This window comes from Numenius arquata, chromosome 2 (genome assembly GCF_964106895.1).
Source record: "Numenius arquata chromosome 2, bNumArq3.hap1.1, whole genome shotgun sequence".
Lineage (NCBI taxonomy): Eukaryota > Metazoa > Chordata > Aves > Charadriiformes > Scolopacidae > Numenius > Numenius arquata.
In genome coordinates this window covers 40,440,111-40,458,827 of record NC_133577.1, presented here as the reverse complement: position 1 = coordinate 40,458,827, position 18,717 = coordinate 40,440,111, and the positions used below count along the sequence as shown (strand labels likewise).

The following is an 18,717-nucleotide window of genomic DNA, read 5'->3' as shown; positions in this document are numbered from 1 at the left end:
TAGAAACAGGCTTCTAAGCCTTTGTCCCTCAGGTTAGTGGTCCTATGGAGTTCTTGGACATTGGCCTGAAAGCAGAAAGCTTGTGGGAAAGAAGCTATTTGTAGTATTAAAAAGCATAACTTCACTGGTCAAGCAACTAGAAGGTGAAGACAGATTAATAAATGTACTCTGGATGTGGTAGTTTACTGTATATTATTAGAGAGTTCTGCTTGGCCAAGCTAGTTGGAGTCTTTGGGGTTTTTCCTTTGTTTGTAATTCACTTTAAGGGTAAGATTCAGATGCTAAACACAAGCAGAACTGAGCTGGGGGTTTTGATGCATCAGTCCATGTTGCTCTTTCAAACTAGATGGGGTAGGACCTATTGAAAAATAGTCACTAATAATTTGCAAGATAAGATTATTGTAATGAGTCCTCACAAATTAAACTTATGTAGAAAACCAGATAATTTTGTTATTTATTAACTGTTATCTAGTCTGTGTGAGTGTGTGTATATATATATAGGTAATCTACTGTATGCTCATTAGACTTCCCATTATGCATACACTTGCTAGCTGAAGAGTGGTTAATTACAGCACAGATTTGTGGGGCTACCTCAGGGTCTGTCTAAATAATGAGGAATAGTGTGATATAAAATATGTTTTTCTAATAATTTGTCCAGTTTTGTTGAAGAAATCAGTAATTGAGGAGGAGGGCTTCTTGTGTGCTTCTAGGAAACCACTGTGTATTCCTTGATGATTTCGTTTTAAGTCATGTTTTTTGGAAACCAGCAGGATTTTGGTTTTGGATGTCACTGTCTTCAAATTTTTGAAGGATCTAAACAGTAGCTTTCATGTCTCCTGAATTGCTCTTCTCTGTAGATACTTCTGAGTTAATCTACAAAGACTTCTTTGGTCTTTTTTTCTCCTCCTTTCAGTTCCTATTATTTTTATTATTTTCCTCTGAAAACCTTCCATATTCCCCTAAGAATATGATTCACAGAAAGTAATAAATTGCATAAGTGTCATTGTATGAGTCTTTGCTGACTTCATGGAAGCACTAATTTCAGCCTTTCAGATGGTTTGTATTGCCATATCTTTGCTCACTGTTATCACCTGCAGTGTTTTTAGTTGCTCTTACCTTCCAGCTTGCTTTCCCTGAATTGCTGGGTGTTAAACTTTCTTCCAAGAGCGAATCAATAGGCATTGTTTGAAGTTGAGTTTTACCTTTGTGCTTTTTCTTTCTTGTTTTGTTTTGTGGTATTTTTTTCCCCCCTCCTTGTATAAGACTAGATTAAAAGCTTATTTATGTTAATGGGATTCTCATTTTGATACAAGGAGGCTTTGCAGAATATTTTCAACTACTGTTTGTCTAATATTTTTTATTTGCCCCTAGTTTTAGTCCTGGGTTCTTAGTGTTGCATGCTTTACCAGCAGGCTTTTTGTATGCGAGGTAAGTCCGCTGGCTTGCAGTGACTGTCAGTGACGAAGATGCACTTGTGTCCTTGGAGATCATGCAGGCTTCTAGGGTTCCCTCTCAGTAACAGCACCTTGTTTCACCGACATGCTTATTCCTCTCTACTCTAGCAGGCTATAAACTTTCAAAGAACCTGCAGGAGATACTCTGGGTGCTAACATCTGCCGGCAGCCTGTTGGGACCTATTTGGCTTAGTGTTTCCACTAACGAACTTAACACAGGGAAGTAGGAACAGCGATGAAATTTCACTGGTGACGTGAAGCTGAGAGACCAAATTGAGGCAGTGGAAGCTGAGATTTTAGTACATTAAGGCCTAGATGTTCCTGAGGGCTGGAGTGGTATAAGACAGAATTAAATGATTCAAAGTGCAAGATCACACGTGCAAGAATTGCTGGTAACATTTTAGCTGTAAACAGGTTGTCTGCCAGAATTAAATGGTGAGGAAAAGGGCTCTAACATGCTAGTCAATCACACAAAGATTGAACCACTTGCTTATTATGAAAACACAAGTGCAACCCCAGGATGTATCAGAAGTAATTCTAATAGAGATACATGGCCCTATGGAAAATGTGAATGCATCCAAGCCCTGGTAGGTTCTCTTCTGTAACACTGCATGCAGTTATAGCCACCTACAATCATAAAAGGTAAATTTTGTGGTGGCGTGGAGATAGACTGAAACCTTATCATGCAAAAGAAAAGTTAAATAGCCGGATGTTTTTATATTTGCAAAATGAACGCTGCGAGGAGGAAGGGCATGGTTGCTGTTTTCATGCTCACCTGATGCACTTTCAGACAGCAGATGGGCAGAGCTGGGCTGAAGTTAACAGCCATGCAGCCATGCACACAAAAAGTGAAAAACCTGGCCATGCTTTATTGTCGCCTGGAAGTTGAGAGGTTCCCAGCTATTAGGAGAAGGAGGTTTTTGGATGGTATTCTGAAATCAGTAGAGCATATTTGTGTGTATCCCAGTGACAGCCAAGTCTCTGCTGTCCAAAGCGAGTGCCGCAGTATCCTGATCAGAGTGAAAAATGGAGTAATGCAGGCAGAGACAATGCCCTGGGGGACACCTTGTGCATCTGTCCGAGTGGGCTCAGCTGTGGTGCTCCTCCAGGTCATGACACAGGTTTGCAGAGCCTCGTGGCTGTTTGGCACTCAAATCCACCTTTAGGTGGACCCTTGCCAAGTTGCCTGGCTCTGTCTTTGAGTCACTCTACCTGAGTGATGTTTTGTGTCCCTTCAGCTGACTGGGGCTATGCTCTAGTCAGATCAAGTGTTTCTGCATCTTTGGGGCTGAGGTAATAATTTCCCCAGACCCTTGGGGGATCACACAGAGAGCTGAGACCTGCATGGAGTTTGCTTGGGTCCAGCACACTCTGAGGGCTCCCATGTGAGGCTAATAAGCCTGAGCCAAGCCTGGGAGCAGAAATTGGGAGTGCTGGTCCTGCGTACCCTGGCACTTGTGCAAAAAGATTGTTGAGGCTCCAGAGGTGAATTATTGCGGAGCCAAGCAGAGTCTGGCAAGGACTGCGAATTTGAGCTTAAAGCTGCACAAAAAGCAGCTACAGCTGTTCCTGGTGAAGAGCTGGCCTCTGAAGCCAGACCACTGCATCCATGTGATGCTGCCTTGTCTAGCAGCCCTGGGCCTGAGCTACTCCTTTTTGTGTGGCATGGATAATTCACAGCACCTGGGTGCGCTGTCTACAGAGCTTCAACTGTACTTTTAGTTTGATTTGATCCATATTTGAAAGGATTTGTAGGACTGCAGTTGCTGATTAATTAACTTAGCAAGCGCCAAGGTCCTTTCAGGTATGCCCTCCTGCTCTTCCACCCCCACATCCCTCCCGAAATGCTTCTGCACAGTGGGTAACGGGGTCTGAACATCTGTTTGTACCAGGTAGAGAATTTTTACTTTCATACCTACTGTTTTGAGACTGGTAGGTATCAGAATTGTTGGGGTGTTGGCTCTCCCCCTACCCCAGCTCTCTTTAAAACTTCTGACTTCATCTCCCCTATACACCCTTACCTACATATCTGTTATGAGGTGACCAGGGCACTTTTCTTTAAAAAGATCAAGTGAGGAAAAAAAGTCTTGGCATACTGCTTTGTACCTGGAAATAGTGAGAATGCAGGAAAGAAACAGTCTAATGCTCTTGAGCATTCAGTTGAGCCAGTACGCTATGAAAGAGTTAAATCACTAGGGTTTTTAACTTGCAAGTACAAGAATTTGGCCTCAGGCAATTAGTTGCTGTTTGAGAATGGTTTTGTTGATATGCTGCCATCCTCTCTAGTATTTCAAAAGATTTTTACATTAATATTATATCTGCCCTACAGGTTATTCTGACGAAAGGAAATTTACAGTCTTAGACAAAAATCTTTCAGTGGGTTGTCTCTTTTTTTTTTTCTTTTTAATCCTTCCTCTTCTGTAGGGAGAGGCTTAATCAAGTTACACCTAGCTTATGTCTCTCTAACAAGAGTGTTAAATATGTAGCTTCAAAGGTAATCTTGAATAACATGCAGCTAGCTAATAAAAGCAAAAAATGTTCTTTATTTAATGGGGAAGTTCAGAGAGCTAATTTGTATCTGAATGCCCTGCAGATAATCTTTTCCCTGAGCTCTGGGAGAGCCTCTTCTCTTCTGGCCAAAGACCTGACTGAATTCCTCTTGGACTCTTCATCTCTCTCATCTGCAGAGTCTGACAGGTGCAGCTGCCTCCATCCGTATGAATTTCAGTCGCAGCTTGTCTCCACTGTTCTAAGCAGCAACGAGAAATTTGATCCTAAATTTGTGGTGTCGTTTTGCACTGATCTTGTGGAACCAGAAGTGCCAAGCTCAGTGTTAAATCAAGAATTTGACTTGCAGAAACGAATGGTCTTTTCTAAGTACCCTCAGGCTATGCTGTGCTTTAATTTATAAGAGTGTGAGTGCCATGTTTTAATATAAAGGTCATTATTAATACGTTACTCTTGGGTTTGGCCGGTGTTATTTTATCTCTGTAAAATACACGCTATAAAAAATATTTTGGTGGAAAAATGAGACATGTTACTAGTTTGGAGTAATTATCTAAATATTTGTGTCAAACTAGTGACACTACCAGTCTTTAGCTTTTCTCAGCAATGCAATTAAGTAATGCATATTCTGCAAAATAACTGTTGTTTCCAATTTAGCTACTGGGAAGTGATTTTCTTTGTTCTTTGATACTTGATTTGAGGCAAGTTTTCTACTCTTGTCAGTGGATGGACTCACAGGGTTCTCGTTCAAAGGAGCTGAACAATTTTTTTTCATCTTGATATTTGTTCCTTTGATACTGGACTTAAACGGCTCAACTTTCATTGTATTAATGTTCTAAATAAGGAAAAACTTTTATGCATGCGTTAGTTTTATATTGCTCAATTATTACGATTTCTGTTCAGGAATTATTTTTTGAGCCTGTTTTGTTTTGGGTTTTTTTGGTTTTTTTTTTTGGTTTAGTATTTGGGCTGTCATAGGAAAATTCCCTTCTCTTGTCTCCAGTGCAGAGTAAACTTACTATCAGGGTCAGAAGCAACACAAAATTCAAGCAAAATGAATTCTTGGTCTCAGAAATTTGACTTGAGCCCACTAAAAGTGGAAAAGGAATCACACTAATCATATCTTTTAAGTCTGGGAGCTTAGTAAATATGATAAAATGTGATCTGTTAAAAAAATAGTTAAAACTTAAACATCAAAAATCATCAAAATCATAGAATACCATGTTGGAAGGGACCGCAAGGATCGTCTGGCCCAAGATTTCCTGTCAAAAGCACGGTCTAGACAAGATGGCCCAGCACCCTGTCCAGCTGAATCTTAAAAGTGTCCAATGTTGGGGCATCCACCACTCCGCTGGGGAGATTATTTCAATGGCTGATTGTTCTCATTGTGAAAAACTTTCCACTTGTGTCCAATCGGAATCTCCCCAGGAGTAACTTGTAGCTATTACCTCTCATCTTTTCCATGTGAACCCTCGTAAAAAGGGAGTCTCCATCTTCTTTGTAGCCACCCTTTAAATACTGGAACATGGTGATGAGGTCTCCCCTAAGCCTTCTTTTCTCAACGCTGACCAAACCGAATTCTCTCAGCCTTTCCTCATATGCAGGGCTTCCCAGTCATCTTTGTGGCCCTTCTCTGGACCCTCTTCAGCCAGTCCACATCTTTTTTTGTATAGCAGGGATCAAAACTGAACACAGTATTCCAGGTGTGGCCTGACAAGCACAAAGTAGAATAGGATAATGACTTCTTTATCTCTGCTGGTGATGCTCTTGATGTAACCCAGCATCTTGTTGGCTTTCTTTGCCGCTGCAGCACACTGTTTGCTCATACTGAGCTACTTGTCCACTAGGACCCCCAGGTCCCTTTCCACAGAGCTGCTCCCTGGCCAGGTAGATCCCAGTCTGTGCTGCACTCCTGGATTATGTTTTCCCAGGTGTAAGACCTTACACTTTTCCTTATTGAACTTCATAAGGTTCTTGTTAGCCCGTTCTTCCAGCCTATCCAGGTCTTCCTGCAGGGTGGCTCTCCCTTCCAAAGTGTCCACTACTTCACTCAGTTTGGTATCATTGGCAGACTTCATCAGAGTACACTTGATCCCATCATTGAGATCACTTATGAAGATACTAAACAGTGTTGGGCCCAATATCGATCCCTGGGGGACTCCACATGTGACAGGTTGCCAGTGTGAAAAGGAGGTATTTACCACCACCCTCTGGGTGCTAACTGTCAGCCAGTTTCCCAACCACTGTCTGGACCGTAACGCATCAGTTCCTCTAGATGGAGGCTGTGGGGAACCGTATCAGAAGCCTTGGAGAAATCCAGGTAGATAATGTCCATCATTCACCCCACATCAACAGAGCAGGTTTCTTTGTTGTAGAAGGCGATCAGGTTTGTCAAGCATGATTTGCTCTTGCTGATTCCATGTGGGCTTTTCCGAATCATGTGCTTCATTTGACTTGTGATAGCCCCCAGGAGGATTCGTTCCATAACTTTCCCAGAAAGAAATTAAGCTACATCTTGTTAAAAGGAAAACCAAAAGTTTTTCACAAATTAAGCCATATGCATTTTGAAATCTTCAAAGTGATTATCGTGCACATAGTAGAATACTTGTAAATAGCTTATATTCAGGTACATGGATTCATTGACCTAGTTGAGTTTGAGTAATGCTGTGACAAGTGATGTTAAAACCACGCAAGTTCATAGGTAGTTCTTTCTCTGCCTAGAAGTTACTGGATATGATTTGGTTGGCATAGATTTTTTCCTGTATGTGTCCGCACTGTCCAAGTCACTGGTGTGTGCTGAAATCATCACTGCTGTATTCAAAGCTAGTGCTTTCCAATGTCTTCAGAGCTGGGATGGTGTTCCACAGAATTTCACTCAACTCTGATAAATCCTCTATGATCAGAAATACTTCTTTTTAAATGACCTAGAATATTCACCACATTTTTTCATTGGACTGATGATTCTTGGTCTTCTGTCTTGTCTAGCTGTAGAAGAAAGACCTTGAGTGTCAAGAATTTATTTCCAGACTTCGTGCAAGACTGCTTTATATCTTTGGTGGATTAAAGGAGTTATAGAGTTTTTCCTCTCTTGTTTTCTTCTGACTGCAGTAAGACAGAATATGTTTCTCCAGTTTATATAGTAGGGTTATTTCAAATTCAGAGAAGGGTAGAGACCTTAGCTTAAGGTTAGTCTCACAACTTTGATTATTTCTTGATCGTTGCATCTTCTAAAACGTTTCTGTAAGCAAGAGACTATTTTGGAGTCTACATTGCTTCTGCTGTCACTGAAATTATCTGCTTTCTCTCACTTTTTTTTTTTTTAGATCTCCAAGTCTGACTTGAGCTGTTAAACTACGATTTTGAGGCAATAAGTCTGAGATTCTCATAATTTCAATTTTAGATGTTTTAGGGAGTGCAAAACATAAATTTCACATTATTGAGGTCTGAGTAATAATCTTACACTTAATTGGGGAAATATTTACAAGCGTTTCCTGGGCATTTATGGGAAAACTGTCCCATGTTTGTCTTTTGAAAGAAATACAAAAGTAATTGTTTAAAGTTCTTAATTTTAGAGCTCAATATTGTTTGCATCAAATGTGATTAGAGATTTCTTATTACTGTATTGCTTATTCACAGCTATTCTTCTACTCAGTCCTACTCAACTATTTACATTTTGGTTTGAAACTCTTGAGTTCTCTCTGTCTGCTGTGATTTTCAAATCCCTACTCAAAAAATATCGGAGTTGCAGATTCATGTCAGAATATTATATTACTTTGGGTTTGTGTTTTTACATTAACAATGGATATCAATTGCTAAAGAATTTGAAGAGTGATAAAAAGTTACCATCAGTGCTTTTCAAAATGAAACTCCAGCATCTCCAGCTGTGTCAGCAGCATCGGAATTTAAAGGCTTTTAAAAGTCTCCAAGGGCTTTTCTGGTCTTCTGAAGTTAGAAAATTATTATTGTCACAGTGTGGAGGGAGACTCCTGTAGGGCACCTACTATACTAGTTGTAATTGTGTATTCCTGAAATCCGGATGATTTACCTTCCAACAGCTAGCTAATGTGTTTGACCAAGCCACTCAGCTGCTCTCTAATTAGTTTTCTTTGGTGGAAAATAATCTCATGTTCCTTGAAAAGGAACTCCTTAAAGGTTTGTGAAGCACTTGGATGTCGCAACAGAGATATACATGTATTTTGTCACAGCTATAGACAGTGTTGCAGCTGGGGTGATTAGGAACTGTTGCTTCTTTCTGTTCTTCAGGATATAATGCAATATGCAATAGCATGAAATTGGAATTATTTCAATAAATTAATAATTCAGGCTAGTCTATTAGTTTGTGATGATATATAATTTCAGATTATATTCCTCAGCAAAGCTTTTGATGCTTTTTTCCTGCAGTATCCTTGTGTCTTAGCTTGGCCATTGGGGGTTGGATAGATGGGCAGCTAGATGGGTGAAAGAACCAGCTGGATGGTGGGCCTCAGAGCGTTGTGATTAATGGGTCATACTCGACCTGGTGGCCAGTAGGTAGCAGGTGGAGTCTGCAGGGGGTCTGTCCTGGATCTGTCCTATTCGACATCTTTAGTAATGACCTGGGGCAGGCAATACAGTACACTCTCAAGTTTGCAGGTGACAGCAGACCAGGGTGCCCAGTTGATATGCTGGAGGGTAAGGCTGCCAACCTGGGGTACCTGGGCAGGCTGGAGGGATGGGCCTGTAGGAACCTCACAGAATTAAGCAAGGTCAAATGCCAAATCTTACACTTGGCAAGGGTATAGGCTGGGACAGAGCTGCAGGGAGCAGCTCTGCAGGAAAGGCCCTCAGAGAGCTGGATGCCAAGAGAGGTTGTGCCATCTCTGTCCTTGGAGGTTTTCAAGAACCAGAGTAGGCAAAACCCTGAGCAACCCTAACCTCGTGGCTGAGCCTGCTTTGAGCCAGAGGTTGAACTTAAATACTTCCTGAGGTCCCGTTCAACCTGAAATTCCTTATCCTATGATTCTGTGACTACTTATTTATGCGATTTCAGTTTTTAATTTGACTTTGAAATTTTCCTCTGTCATTTAATTTGCATGTCTAAAATTTTACATGCTCAGTCTGTTCTATCACAAATTCAACTAACACTTAGTCTGTGTGTGTGTATGCGTGCGTGTGTGTGTTTTAGTGTTCTGTTTAAAAAAAATAAATAAATCTGGGCCTTTATCAAGCTCGCATTTCAAAAGTAATTGTTATATCACAAGTGTTATTTGCATCTCTGTGCTTATTACTTGTTTCTTTTGTGCTTATTTCTTGTGTAAACTTGCCACGTGATTAATACACTTTTTTGTTTCAACAGAGGGAGAATATATCAAGATGTTCATGCGAGGTCGACCAATCACAATGTTCATTCCTTCTGATGTAGAAAACTATGATGATATTAGGACAGAGCTGCCTCCTGAAAAGTTAAAACTGGAGTGGGTGTATCCTTGATATCAGTAACTACTTGCTGATTCCTTTTTCTCTTGTCTTGCCTTTTTTTTTTTTCTTTAGAATCTGGTCTTGTGTCTTCTCTGTTCAGACGTAAAAATCACTTAAAAGTGGGGAAAAAAGTTCAATTTAGTATAACAATTGAACTGGTTGGTAGGTACTGTATAGTACGACTTCAAGCGGCAAAATATGTAGGCATAAAAAAGCTGTACTTTTGTTTTGCTGTTGAAACCAATTGAAATTTATTTTTAGTTAGAAATGAAGTGTCTTCAGAGAATTACTGAGTCTGAAAAATTTCCCCCTGCCCCCTCTCTCACCTCCCACTCCCCAGCCCTCCCCACAGTAATGGAAACTTTGTGTTCAGGAACTTTGTTAGTTTTCAATCTCTGTTCATTTTTAGGAGGTTTTAGAGCTGTGGAAGATCTTGAATAAGATCCAGAATTTCTGGTTGTCCTTACCTCCACGGCGAGGGTTTGCAGAAGCAGTCACCTGCAAGGTCCTTTTTCAGCTCCAAAGTGAAGGGGCTCACTTCGTGGAGAATAGTATGCATGAAATACGTTTATCATGTGAAGAAGGGAGTTACTTCATGTGTGGCTGACAACAGTTCTCCAGACATAGTAAATCAGACGCTAAGTTCATTAAAAGAGACGTGCTTCTGCACACATTTGGGCTTTCCTGCAATCCCTGCATCCCCCATCTCTGCAGATTCTTCTGTAGTAAGCTGTGATTATATAAGGAAGTTTCTTAGTACTTCAGTAAAATAACATGTCTAGGCAGCACTTGAGTTGGTGTAATAGTCTCAAGTTTGATCCTTCTGATGTTACTGAAAGCAGGAAGATTTTCAGGAATGTTGATGATACACTGTCAGATGTCAAGATATGTACAGACAGAGGCTGCCCATACCTCCTTCAGCATATCTGTTAGTGACTAAGGCGTACGTATATTTTAAGCCAGCCCTTGTTACTCCCTTTAGGGAAGAAGATTTTTTTCTATTATTTTCCCTGCCTTTATTAACTAATAGATGTTTGAAACAGATAATGTTAGGTACTTGGTTATGAAGAGCAGCTGTGCAGCTCATGTCCTCTGAACTGTTCAGTGAGACTGGAAGCTTAGACCATAAAGGAGCAAAGTTTTGGATTAAAAGTCTGGCTGGAAGGAAAACAGAGCTCTTGTTAATGCTTTGCAAAGCTCTGGTGCCCAGCTTTCCTACTGTCATAGCTCTCGGGTGCTGATGCCGGCACTCACGTGACTGTGGAGTGAATTGGGTCAGTCATGGATCTGGCTGAAATGTAATCTTTTTCTGTGGGGTTAACTTTCAGCAGGATCAAGTCATTAATTTGATTTGCCCCACAGACACGCAAGGGCTAGAGCTGGCACACTGGAGGAAGATCAGATCTACTTTTTCAGCAGCAGTGAGGAGTTTGGACTGATGAAAACTGATCATTAAATCACACCCTCTGTTAAGTAGGTGCAAATCCCAGTGTGGACACACTTATTTAATGTCCAAGGACCTTAAGTTCAGGTTAAACCAGTTTCCTGCTGAGGGCTAATTAAAGTGAAATAAATCTAGTCTAAACAGACTGTCCATATGTTTTTGGAGTCTGTTTAAGGAAATGCCATCCTAAATCAGACCAGTGTATTTATGAGTGTAGGGTATCTTTCAGATATGAAAGACGGTGAAGAAAAGAATGAGGAAAAGGCAGTAAAATTTATGAGGGCCTGGTCTCTAGGAAGTTGCACAAAATTGCTCTTCAATTCTGGAGACAGGAAGATACAGCAGCAGCAGATCTTGTATTTCATGCACAGGTTTAGCAAGGGGAAGAAATCTGCAAGCCACCTGTAACTTCCAAATATGCTGGCAAACTGTGAAGCCTGTACACCTTATTAAAAAGGCATGGGGACAGTGATTCACAGAATACTGTAGTAATGTCAGTATTTTGCACCTGACAGGTCAGTTGAGTGTTGAAATGTTCAATCTATAAGTTTTGTTTTGAACTCCTTTTAATTCTTCTGCCTTCTGGATGATTGTTTCTAATTGGGTTTTCCTTCAATATTACTGTTTTGGAAGATGCTGATCAACTATGAACAACTTCAAGGCAAAACCAGAAGGATTCTTGGGGTGGGTTTTTTTATTCAGGTTTTTTTTTTTCAGTTGGTTGGTGGGTTTGGGAGGGGGGGTGTCATTTTCAGATGAATTGTGTCCTGCAGGTATATTCAACTACTGATACCCCTGTAGATTCAACAGAACACACGTAGCTTTTGTCTGCCCTGCAGATTACTGTCAACTGAAGAAACACCTAAGCTGCTTGGCAAGATAAAGTAGCTCATGGGGAACTCTGAGCTCTTGACTCTGTCTGTTTCCTGAGTGATTTCATTTAAATTTAATAGTTTTGTTTGGGTATCCCTGCTTTGTAGTGTGATCTTTCCGACTGCACTTCAGAACTGGTTAAAAGGTATCTGACATTGCTTGGAATAGTGAAATGGGCTCATTTAGTAGCTACAGAGGTCACCGTCAGCGCTGCTGTTGACAGGCAGTAACTTTATAGACTCTCTCCCGATGTATAGTAGCTCGGTTTCTGGAGGGTATTTCTGACTCCATTTTATAAGCACTGGTGCTCTTCTTTCTAAGAATAATTGAAGCCAGCATTAAATAAACTATTGAATTCTGGTGTACAGGGGATAACTTCTCATGAGGGCCATGGCTATGGCCAATTATTAGCCAATTAGAACAAAAAAAAAAAACCCAAAACAAAAAGCTTTTTTTAAGTGTATCAAAGGTTGTGACAAAACAGTCCTTGTAATTGCTGAGAAACAGTCACAGTATGAAGACAACTATCTCTGAATTTCCCTGGTTGAAACATTAGTCGCATTGAAAGACTAACGTTGAAATTTAGTGGAAATTAGGCATCAAAGTTGTGCCACCCCTTTTTCTCTTGAGAGAGATGGTCAATTATTGTATTAACATATCTGCTGCTTTGTTCTGAGTGTGTGGAGAAGGAAAGAACCACTGCGGAGCAACAACCCCTCTTGTTTTCTCTCAAGGTAGTCTGGGATGGAGAATGAAGAAGGCAAAAAATTTCTCCCACAAAACAGATTGTCCCTTTATGTGCTCCTAAAAAACACGCTCCTAGAAAACACAGCCGCTCTCTGGTACTTTATTATGTAGGAGGCGTAAAGGAAAGTAATGGAGTGAGAAAATGTAACCATTTTTGCAGCCTCATGAATGCCAGAGCTCAATGGTGGGTGCCAAAATATTTAGCCTTAGCTTTGCATGGTGGACTTCTGCTGTAGAAAGAGGCGTGTTTGCATAAATCATTAATACTTTTCTAGGATGAATGTTCAAAGATGTCAATCTTAATAAGTCCTTATCAATACACTCCCTATTACTTGCAGCAGATCAACAAGATCTGTCTTTCTCCTCTGAGAATGTATTTAGAATAGCATTCTTCATGCTTCAGGATAGAAAAAATATTTTCATTGGTTTGTAGCCCATCCTTTTTGAAAGTTCAGTGGTCTGGTTGTTTTCTTTTGGTTTGTTGTGTTTTGGTTTTTGTTTTTTTTATGAAGGGCCACTTTGGATTTCTTTTTGTTTGATTGGTGTTTAAAGAAGAAGAAAGTGGAAAATTTAGTGGGAAAGTAAATAGTGATGAAGGAGAAACAAAGGCATCCTTTTTTCTGCCCTCAGCATTTCTCTTGATATCATTTGCTAAGCAAGCCAGTGAATAATCTCTGCTTCAGAGGAGCCATTGTATTCTTCTGAAATAAACGGAAGACAGCAAGATATAAATCTATTTTTGTTTTCCATACTCTTGAAGAGATTTGATTGACAACTGAATGCAATGTCCCTCTTTGAACCATTATTTAGTTACACTGTGTGTTTAATTTTGCAAGTGTTCCTGTTGTATAGCAGTCCTGTCGTTTGATGGGAGTACAAAAGAGGAAAGGTAGTGTGGTAGGAGGATTTTGGGGGTGAGGGACTGGCATTGGGAAAGGGTGTGGTGGTATTTTTGGTAAAAGATTGCCCTTTTCCAAGAAGAAGAGAGGCCAGGCTGTCAGTTTAGGAGATGCCAGTTTACATATTCCCAAACTTGGATTATGGCACCTGCTTTCATTTATGAGAAAGGGCCAACTTCATGCATCCAGCTTTCTCCTGGGGGGTCTTTAGCTCCCTTTTATCTTCCTGATTAACCAGGACCTAAGACTGGAGTCCTTCAGCTAAAGTTGCTTAATGTATTTCCCATATTTTCCTTGCTGTTGAAGGTGTATTAGTTGGCACTGAAGTGGGGAGCTCTCTGAAGTGCAGGACCTAACAGGAAAGGAAAATTGTATTTTTTGAGGCTAGAGAGCTACAGTTAAAGTCTGAGTTACGATGTTAATTGTACCAAGTGACCCTGGGAACTGAAATACAGGTGACAGCCACATTAATAGTCTAGGTGAAGAAAATTGCACCTGTTTCACAGAAATAATGAGTTGTAACAACATTTGATCAGTGCTGACCGAGGCTGGTTTGCAGTGTGTAAAACTTCTGAATGTCATTAGGAGTCATGCAGGTTTCCTACAAAAATCATCCCTTTTATATATTTTGGGTAGATGTGGATACAATATTTTTCACTGTGTCAGTTCCTTTTGAGTTTTGTTTGGTTTAAAAATACTCTAAAACATTCTAAAGAAATATTTCCTGAACTTGGCAGCTGCTGTGCAGAAGCTTTTCTTTTTCTGAAGGGCATTAGGAATTTTCACACGCTTGTTTTAAAAGGCCAAATGGACTATTACAAATGGACAAATACTCTAGTGCCCAGGGTGAAGATGTACAGCTCTGTTGCCGTAAAACATGTTAAGACAGTACAGTGGGTCCTGTACAGTGAGGATTTTTATAAAATGGCAACACTGTACTACTTTTACTTCAGTGTGTGTTGTTTATGTTTTTTAAAAATCAACAAACATCACTTTTTAAGGGGTTTGGTTTCCTGAAGTCCAGTTGTGTGGGGTTTTGTTTTTAAACTGTGTTATAGAAATTGTGCTATAGTTCCACAGGAAAAACATAAAGGGTATTTGCTGACATGAGAGCATGAATCCTTTAAGGGGAGAAAAAAAAAACCACACTTTTTTTTTTTTTTTTCTGGTATACAGTGATTATGAAAACCTTGACTTTAAAAAAATATATGTATAGATATGGGTATCGTGGAAGAGACTGTCGAGCCAATGTTTACCTCCTTCCTACCGGAGAAATTGTATATTTCATAGCATCAGTGGTGGTACTATTTAACTATGAGGAGAGAACTCAGCGACACTACTTGGGTCATACAGACTGTGTTAAATGGTTAGTATATAACATTTGCATGTAAGTATGTGTTTAATAATGCAGAAATGTTTTTTTAATTCTCTCTTACTGTACGTATGAGCTCATTAATGCCATCATAATTGTAGTTATTTTCTGTTTCATCCCAGTAGATTTCACTAGAGTAAACACTGCACAAAGGAACAGTGCTAGAGCAGTCTGTGCTAGTTTAGGGTTTCTGGCTTAAATGTAAAACAATGGGATATGTAGACAATCTAAGAGTGTGGGATTAGAGAAACAATCTGTGCATAAATTATTCTAAATAGATGTCTCAGAAATTAAAAATTGTTGTCAGCCTAATTCTAAATCAGTGATTTACAGGCAGTATGGCAAAAGCATAGTCTTACAGGAGAATTCGAAAACCAAATGGAAAATTGAGCAATAATCTAATTTTTTAATAGATGCCTCATCCAAGTATTAAGACTATCTGGAAAATCAGAAAGATGTTTGCAAAAGAAAACAGAGAAGCAGGGAAATAGGAGCCAACATCATTGTGGGTGCAATGGCAGTTGCTGACTCTACAATGTTAGTCTGAAGAGTAGTGCACATAAAGTAACGGTGAACATAAGCTCCCTACTGCACCTGAATGGAGAAGAGGTGCCATCTAAACCTCTTTTCTCCTGCCTGTGCTTTGATAACTGTAATTGCTTCCTGTGGGAGCCATGCTGTCAGTCTTGTGTTCTTCCAATTTCATTCAAAAAACTAGACTGAACTGTCAATGGTTTTGTTGTCCATCACTCTGACCTCTTCGGGCCCCCCACTTGCTCTCCCTTTCCTGTTTCAATGGCTTTCTTTACCTTTGGAATTTTACAAGAAAAAGAGAAAGCAAATGAGAAGGTTGGTCAAAAAATAACAAGAGGATGTGTACTCTGAAATTGCACTGTTTTTTTCACATCAGCTCCAAAGCAAAATGTGATAAGCAAAACCAGATTTTTACTTACAGTAGTAATGCACCACACTGGAGAATTTCATTAGTACAATTACATCAGTAACTCATTTCAAGTGGCAATAATCCCCAACTCCTGGGTGCACAAGCCCTCAGCCAACTTTTCAGCTGTTTCTTCCCCAGTGTTGTGCTATCTATAGGTTTAGGCATAAAATATGCTGTAGTGTTTATAAATATGGCACATAACTAACTACATGTAGGAACTTCATAATGAGATAATGTATATTTTGTTACAGTGGACTCCTGATACAGTGCAAACCTTAGATTTGTCAGAGCACATGTAGAGGTGGTTCTGGCACTCCTGGTTTTGTGCCAGGAGCTATTGCAAGAGCCTGTACCCATCAGTACAGTGTGTAATGAAATAGTCTGATGAAAAACATTCAAGCTGTCTCATTAAAAGTGGGATCTAGGATCATAAGTGTCTTCATGGGCTTCTGTTGAGAAAGAAAGAAAAAAAAAAATACGAAAAAACCTCTCAGTTTTGAAGACCTATGACAGCAAAAGCAAGTCATGTTTCTGTCTGTCTTAGTCTTGCAGTTCATCCAGACAAAATTAGAATTGCAACAGGACAGTTAGCTGGAGTGGATAAAGATGGAAGGGTAAGTAATAGAGCTGTTGAGCAGTAGTATCTTGTTTTGAAAAATCAGGAAAATGTGGTTTGTTTTTTTTAATCTCATCACCACCTTCTGTTTGCAGTTTATTTTATGTGCTGCATTTACTGAGATATTTTGCTGTTTCTAAGGTAACAGCCTATATCTCTAGCAAAAGACAGTAACAGCTAAGCACTCAACCATACATCAAAAAGAGCAGAAGCTCATAAAGTCCTTTATATGTGATACAGGAAACTCAATTTTAATTCTGCAAGCAAATGTGAAGCTTGTAATTAATTTATAAGGCCACATCATTTTGGTCACACTTCTGTCAATGAGTCTTCTCTCAGAGGAGAACAAGTCCCTGGTTCTGTGGGTCAGTGTACTCTTAAGGCTTCGTGGAAGAGGAAACCAACTTTGACAATTCATGGAAGGTGTGTCAAGCTTTCCACAAACTTCCTCATTTAAGAGCAAGTGCATTTAAATGCTCTTGTCCCTAGCTATTGGTGAGCTCTATCAGAATTTGAACAAGTGGATTATCTTCGTGAAGTTATAGACAGAGAAAAAAAAAAGGGGGGAGGGAAGACAGATAATATGAGGTGTAGAAGCACATCAAACAACCCTTATTCAGATGTTCACCTTAATTTCTTAGATTCTGTAAGAAATTGATTTGGGTTTTTTTGTACAGATATTGTTATGATTTCCACTGAACATCTGTTGCATCTCTTGTTAGGGTTGGTTGGTTTGTTTTTCCATCAGTGGGATGATTTATTGTCACTTTCTGTGGTGGATGTTGTCCTTAAGCCAACTTAATTCCCACTTCACTTGTGGTGGTTTCACTTTGTGAAGCTAAGCTGGTTTGGGACAGTATTTGTATGAAATACAACCTTGGAGGTTTTTATTGAGGTTGTTGGGTTTTTTTACTTTCTTTTTTTCCTACCTTATATATATAAAAAAAAAAACACCCATGGTTTGATTGTTATTTTCAATTGTTGCATAAGATTGGTAGGTCTGGGGTCTGAAATGCAGGATGAATCTTCCATTATTTTTTCAATGATTTAAATTGGGCAAAGATTTATTTTTACAGCTACCAAATGCCACCATACTTAATTTGTTGCCTCAATGGCGCTGCTGCCATGTTTGTAGCCCAGACACAGGGAGCAAGATTGTCTTGCCTCCCACCTTTTGAGATTCGAGATCCTATCCAGAGGCATTGTTAGCACCCTGCATTTTGGTCTGCAGTTTGTAACTCAGGTAGCATCTGCTTAAACAAAACTTGACACCTGCATATGATGCTTTCACTGTTGATGACGCTGCTTGTCCCGTTGCTTTTTCACGCAGCCTCTGCAGCCCCATGTTAGAGTGTGGGACTCGGTGAGCCTGGTGACGCTGCAGGTTATCGGCCTCGGGACTTTTGAACGTGGAGTGGGGTGTTTGGATTTTTCAAAAGCGGTAAGATGGGTGCGATTACTTGGTGTTGGTAATAATTGTTGTTAAATAATTTATCCAATCCTGTGTAAACGGGAAGGAATCTCTGGATTTTTTGGATGTGGTTGTCTAGCTGATCCATTTTGGTATTAAAAGTGTGTCAGTAAAGTTTACATATACTTTATAAAACCAGCTGACGGGGAACTAGCTGGTAAAACAGGAAATCGCACATGTAAAGTTGTGGTAACAAACTAGCATAGTGAATAAATAGCAGGCAAGAAAAGCCTTAACTAGAAATTGATGTCTGTGCTGGGTTTGGTGGTTTGGATTTGTTTGTGAGAGGCTTGTTTTTTTGTTTGGACATTAAAAACAAGTTTGTTAGTGAGGTTCTTGAAGACAAATTTTAGCTGGAGTAGGTTTTTATCCACCAACAGGAAATTAAAAAAAAACCAACACATTATCTTGTGTTTTTTCCCCTGAGGAGTAATTTGTTCAATTTGTTTCTCTACTTTTACACAGAAAAAAAAAAAAGGAAGGGGTCATTGGGCCCACAGAAGTTATCAAAAAATCACTAGCAACTTGGCATTGATGAAGTTCTTATTTCAAAACTGGCAATAAGTTTATTTTTTGTAAAATATGTGTATATTTTGATCTTTAAGCTGCCTTTGTGTTTTCACCAAAGCACTGAGATATATCAGACCTGAAAGCACAGGCTGTGATTCTTGCATGCCAGCAAGAAGAACTAATATGTGTAAAAAATAAAAAATGCAGAAAAAGAATCTCTACTGTATTTTTGCTAATTGGGGTGGTTTGCTAATAGAGGTAGTTGAGGTGGGAAGGGAGGTCTGGAGATCACCTCGTCCACCGTCCTGCTCACAGCAGGCTCAGCCAGAGCAGGCTGCTCAGGGCTTTGTGCAGCTGCGTCCTGGGTATCTCCAAGGATGGAGACTCAACAGTCTCTCTGGGCAACCTGTTGAAAAGAAATGCTTA

The 18,717-nt window shown here is 39.8% G+C and overlaps 1 protein-coding gene across 3 annotated transcripts in view; it reads left to right on the top strand.

Annotated features, from left to right (window-relative positions):
* EML4 (EMAP like 4) overlaps positions 1-18,717 on the top strand; it is a 78,482-nt gene that overhangs the window by 32,037 nt on the left and 27,728 nt on the right. For all 3 annotated transcript variants that reach the window (XM_074144290.1, XM_074144288.1, XM_074144289.1), the window contains 4 exons: positions 9,295-9,418; positions 14,596-14,745; positions 16,239-16,308; positions 17,641-17,751. In XM_074144290.1, the coding sequence (XP_074000391.1) occupies positions 9,295-9,418; positions 14,596-14,745; positions 16,239-16,308; positions 17,641-17,751 (455 nt within the window). The remainder of the gene's footprint in view (positions 1-9,294; positions 9,419-14,595; positions 14,746-16,238; positions 16,309-17,640; positions 17,752-18,717) is intronic.